We start from the raw sequence: 6000 nt of genomic DNA on the forward strand, positions 1-6000 counted from the left end.
TGTGTGTTTTTTATGCCTATTTTAACCGCACACTTGTTGTTTGTGTACATGGATTTTATAATGTCGTATGTTTTTCCCCCAACACATCTTTCCATTAATTTGTATAGCAGACCCGCATGCCAAATTGAGTCGAAGGCTTTTTTGAAATCAACAAAGCATGAGAAGACTTTGCCTTTGTTTTGGTTTGTTTGTTTGTTTGTTTGCCACTCTCTCTCTCCCTCCCCCCACTCTCTCTCTCCTCCCCCACTCTCTCTCCCGCTCTCTCTCTCTCCCCCTCCCCCCACTCTCTCTCTCTCTCCCCTCCCCCACTCTCTCTCCCGCTCTCTCTCTCTCTCCCCCTCCCCCACTCTCTCTCTCTCTCTCTCCCCCCACTCTCTCTCTCCTCCCCCACTCTCTCTCTCCCTCCCCCCACTCTCTCTCCTCCCCCACTCTCTCTCTCCCTCCCCCTCCACTCTCTCTCTCTTCCCCCACTCTCTCTCCCCCTCGTCCCTCTCTCTCTCTCCCCCTCGTCCCTCTCTCTCTCTCCCCCTCCCCCCACTCTCTCTCTCTCTCTCCCTCCCCCCACTCTCGCTCTTCAATAATGGAAACCCAGTAACTCTGTCATTCTGACCTCATAGGCATTTACATGAAGAGGAAGAGTATAGAAACTGAGAAACTGTGTGTGTGTGTGTGTGTGTGTGTGTGAAAGTGTGTGAAAGTGTGTGTACTTATACGTACAATGTGTGTGTGTGTGTGTGTGTGTGTGTGTGTGTGTGTGTGTGTGTGTGTGTGTGTGTGTGTGTGTGTGTGTGTGTGTGTGTGTGTGTGTGTGTGTGTGTGTGTGTGTGTGTGTGTGTGTGAAGGCTAAATCACAGAGGTCATGTATATAATACTACTACAGGGCTGTAGACATGACAGTCTTGTCTAACCAATGTAATTCCACTTTAACGTGATCAGGAGAAGGATTATAAGGTTATTACATATCTCTCTCTCTGAAACACCAGCTCTCCTCTCTCACTGCCCCGCTGCCAGAGGTGTGTGTGTGTGTGTGTGTGTGTGTGTGTGTGTGTGTGTGTGTGTGTGTGTGTGTGTGTGTGTGTGTGTGTGTGTGTGTGTGTGTGTGTGTGTGTGTGTGTGTGTGCTCATTGGCCTCATTGGCCTCATTGGCCTCATTAGCCAATGCACACATGGGTGTAGGGTTAGGGCTTTGCCAAACATACCAACTGGTTTCCCCATTTCATTTCTCCCTCTCTTTATCTCTCTCCCTCTCTCTACCCCCCCCCCCCCCCCCTCTCTCCCCCTTGTTGGTATCAGTACTGCAAAGAGATAATTATACAAGCCCACTGTCATCATCAGAGCTGGAGAGGAGCGAGAGACTGTGCAGTTGAGAGATGACATCTCATGTTGTGTGTGTGTCAAAGAGAGATGCAGAAAGAGAGGAAGAAAGAGTGGAAAGGAGCGAGGGAGGGGTGAAGTTTGTCAGAATGATGTCATGTATGGTAGGGGATGGTCCATGTAATATGCTATTCTCCTGTGTATGAGCTGCACATCATATAAACATTTTCATATGTTTTGGCAGCACTGGTTTAAAGCACAGCCATTCTCTGGAATAGGATAACTCTCTCTCACACACACACACACACACACACACACACACACACACACACACACACACACACACACACACACACACACACACACACACACACACACACACACACACACACACACACACACACACACACACACACACACACACACACACACACACACACACACACACACACACACACACACACACACCACAAGTCTCAGTTACTCTGCGCTGCCACCTGGATTTAATTTCTAACCCCTGGTTCCCTCTCTAACCACACTGGCATGCCTGTGTGTGTGTGTGTGTGTGTGTGTGTGTGTGTGTGTGTGTGTGTGTGTGTGTGTGTGTGTGTGTGTGTGTGTGTGTGTGTGTGTGTGTGTGTGTGTGTGTGTGTATTCCAGTGTGTGTGCATCCCAGAGGGAAGTCATACCAAGACAGTATTAGTGGAAAGAGCAATCACTGAGTCAAATTTGATCTATTTTAATTTGCATCATATCGCTGTACATGAAGGTATAAAGTTATAATAGTATAAATCCTGGTTCCTACATCCCACAGTGATCTCCTTTCAGAGAGAGAGGGAGAAGTTTGTTCCTAACCTTGCGCCAGGGATTGCAGCTGAGTAGCTGCTCCTCTTAGGAGTGGAAGCTAAAGTTCTGTGGAATGAAGAGGAGAAAGAGTCCTCTCTAATGCTGTAAAGAGACTTCCATATGTGGAAGACGTGTATGAAAAGAATACCTGGCTTTAGTAGAGGCCTTGAGAGAGAGAAAGAGAGGGTTAAAAGGAGAGAAATTATGAATGCTGTTGGTTGCCAAATAAATCACTATTATTGTAATAGAAAACACAGACTCTCCGTTCATCATTAAACTAAAGTTCCTCTTACCCAGAGCAGGCCTCTGTGTGTAGGAAATACTTATCCATTCATTTATCCACTCACTCTGATGGAGAATAATGGCATTTAAAGCCATACATTATCACACGTGTCACTTTAACCACAATAATAACCATTGTTCAAGTGTTTCCCTATTCATCACAGCTTTGATTCAATGTTTAACCGCTGGGACAGGGAGACTAAACTACATGATGTATGAGTATCCTGGTGTGTTTAGAAAATGAATTACTTCATTCTCTTTCCTCCCCCCTCCATCTCTCTCCTCCCCCCTCCATCTCTTTCCTCCCCCCTCCATCTCTCTCTTCTCAGTGGGAGGAGATCAGCGGAGTAGACGAGCACTACACTCCCATCAGGACCTTCCAGGTGTGTAACGTGATGGAGTACAGTCAGAACAACTGGCTGAGGACCAACTGGATCCCCCGCCAGTCGGCCCAGAAGATCTACGTGGAGCTAAAGTTCACCCTGAGAGACTGTAACTCCATCCCCCTGGTCCTGGGGACCTGCAAGGAGACCTTCAACCTGCTGTACATGGAGACAGATGAGGACCAGGGCAGTCACTTCAGAGAACACCAGTTCTCTAAGATCGACACCATCGCTGCAGACGAGAGCTTCACCCAGATGGACCTGGGGGACCGCATCCTGAAGCTCAACACGGAGGTCCGGGAGGTGGGGCCTGTTACCAAGAAGGGCTTCTACCTGGCGTTCCAGGACGTGGGGGCGTGTGTGGCGCTGGTGTCAGTCAGGGTCTACTTTAAGAAGTGCCCATTCATTGTGAGGAACTTGGCCTCCTTCCCTGACACGGTGCCCATGGACTCTCAGTCATTGGTGGAGGTGAAGGGCTCGTGTGTCAATCACTCCAAGGAGGAGGAGCCACCGCGTATGTACTGTAGTACAGAGGGGGAGTGGCTAGTGCCCATAGGGAAGTGTCTGTGTAACGTTGGCTATGAGGACAGAGGGAGCTCCTGCCAAGGTAAGACACAGCGTCATAATGTTCACTGAATGCATTTCCTTCTTTCTTTTTCTACTTCTTTCTCCCCCTCTCTCTCCCCTTTATTTTATCTCTCTCTTTCTCCCCCTCTCTCTCCCCTTTATTTTATCTCTCTCTTTCTCCCCCTCTCTCTCCCCTTTATTTTATCTCTCTCTTTCTCCCCCTCTCTCTCCCCTTTATTTTATCTCTCTCTTTCACCTCCCTCCCACTCCATTGCTGAAATATACAGTAACTTCAACATAGGCTCTGAGTGTGTACAGTACCTTGTAATGTTTTGAAAGTGTGGTTTCAGCTGTGGTAAACTCCTGATCTACTGCATATGTACACACACCTTATATCTGTCGGCCATCTCTGGCCTTTGCTCTACCACTAGAAACCAGATACGGGATGTATGTGTGTATGAGGGTTGAGAGAGGAGCTCTGTGTTTTATATGGTAGAGGGACCAGCTTGCAGTAGTTACTGTATATCAGTGAGCTCCTCCTCTCTCACCTCATCAGAACAGAGGAAGGATCATAGTTCTCTGTGGGTGTGTCTGCTGTTGGAGGCCATGGAGAGAGGGGGATATCAGAGAGAAGGGTGTGTGCTGCTGAGGACTGGGTCATGACAGGTTACTGGGCTGGTGTTTTGGGTGTTTTGACTTGGGTGCAGGGCTGGGAAATAGGCCTGGAGAAGATGGCGTTGTATCATATGGTGTTTAAAGATATTATAATATGGTGATATAGTGTGTGTTGGATCCAGTGGGAGCCCAAAGAAATGACTACAGCTCCGACACGTCAAGAGACCATCTACTCCTCTTCTCTCCTTTCAGATGGGAAAGTGCTGTGTTGAGCGCTATGTGAAGATATTGATCTACTCTCTGTGCATTCACTATTCTATGGATGAGTGAGTGGAAGGATGAATGAGTCATGTTTAGTTTAATGAAAGATCAAAGCCAATCTCATAGGTCAAGTTCTGGTGTCAAGGGTAACAGAGAGAAGCTCCTTTCCTTTAAAAGGAAGGCAGACAAATGGTAGTGTGAGGCAATACCTCCTGCTGCGCTCTCGCTCTCTCTTTCTCTCTCTCACTCTCTCTCCTGTCAGTGTGAGTAGTGTGAATGTTTGGGTGTATTTGACAATCTCTTATTAGTTTCACTGACGACTAATGGAGTCTAATAAGGGCTTATGTTACGCCAGTCTGTGACAGCTGCTCTGTGACACACACACACACACAGCCCCCCATGAACAGCGACAGCGAGGGGCCATGTGCGCAGCTCGTCCACCAGGCCCCTAGTGTTAACAGACAGATGAGTGTTGGGGGGCCAGAGTAATGTGCGGCGGGTAGCAGAGTGGCTAACGCAGGGAAATGTTTAGGTACCCAGACCTACTTCTCCTAGCAGTGTGTGTAACTCTGAGTCCCATGAAGAGAAACACTTTACTGCTATAGTTCACTCAATATTTCATGGAGTGTGTTTTCTTTGAGAAGTGATGCAGCGTCTTCCATTTCTCTTTGCTGTGTGTGTGTGTGTGTGTGTGTGTGTGTGTGTGTGTGTGTGTGTGTGTGTGTGTGTGTGTGTGTGTGTGTGTGTGTGTGTGTGTGTGTGTGTGTGTGTGTGTGTGTGTGTGTGTGTGTGTGTGTGTGTGTGTCCGTGCGTGCGTTTTTATGTGTTTGTATAGGCCTCAGAGTGTATTTGAAGGATTTAGTAGAGCATGTGGGGTATTGTATTAAACTGTCATAATTATCCCGTTCCATAGCTCTGTGTGTTTGTTCAGAAATGTGTGTGAAGCTGAGGGATGTTTTCATAGTGAGGCTTCAAAAGAACACAAACACTCCGTCCAGCTACACAGGCTTTAGCCTGCTGCCACCTATGTGTTGTGGTTCAGTGTATATGTGGTGTGTTTCGGTGTATATGTGGTGTGTTTTGGTGTATATGTGGTGTGCTTCGGTGTATATGTGGTGTGTTTCAGTGTATATGTGGTGTGCTTCGGTGTATATGTGGTGTGTTTCAGTGTATATGTGGTGTGTTTCGGTGTATATGTGGTGTGCTTCGGTGTATATGTGGTGTGTTTCAGTGTATATGTGGTGTGTTTCAGTGTATATGTGGTGTGTTTCAGTGTATATGTGTGTGTTTCGGTGTATATGTGGTGTGTTTCGGTGTATATGTGGTGTGTTTCGGTGTATATGTGGTGTGTTTCAGTGTATATGTGTGTGTTTCTTTGTGTGTGCACACACGTGTGTGTGTGTGTGTGTGTGTGTGTGTGTGTGTGTGTGTGTGTGTGTGTGTGTGTGTGTGTGTGTGTGTGCATTCAAGCATTGTCTGCTAGCGTTAAGAGCAAAGTTCAATGTACTTAAAGTCCTTTGCCAGTAATGTAACGTTGTCTGAGCACTGAAGGTCACCTCACTCAGGAGGGTCTCACTTAACTGGATCTCAACCTTGTAATAGGCTGTATCTGCTTCAGCCGTAGAGAGATGATGGGTAGACACCTCACCTTATCATGCTAGTAACAAACAGGAGTTCAGTGCAGTTTTGTGGACAGACATTGTCGCCCAGTGGAGTGGAGTGACACTGTCCT

General features: G+C 47.3%; 1 protein-coding gene across 2 annotated transcripts in view; it reads left to right on the plus strand.

Annotated features, from left to right (window-relative positions):
• LOC139538807 (ephrin type-A receptor 3-like) overlaps positions 1-6000 on the plus strand; it is a 148451-nt gene that overhangs the window by 23937 nt on the left and 118514 nt on the right. For both annotated transcript variants that reach the window (XM_071341261.1, XM_071341259.1), the window contains exon 3: positions 2772-3432. In XM_071341261.1, coding sequence (XP_071197362.1) covers positions 2772-3432 — 661 coding nt within the window. The remainder of the gene's footprint in view (positions 1-2771; positions 3433-6000) is intronic.

This window comes from Salvelinus alpinus, chromosome 14 (genome assembly GCF_045679555.1).
Source record: "Salvelinus alpinus chromosome 14, SLU_Salpinus.1, whole genome shotgun sequence".
In the NCBI taxonomy this organism is placed as follows: domain Eukaryota; kingdom Metazoa; phylum Chordata; class Actinopteri; order Salmoniformes; family Salmonidae; genus Salvelinus; species Salvelinus alpinus.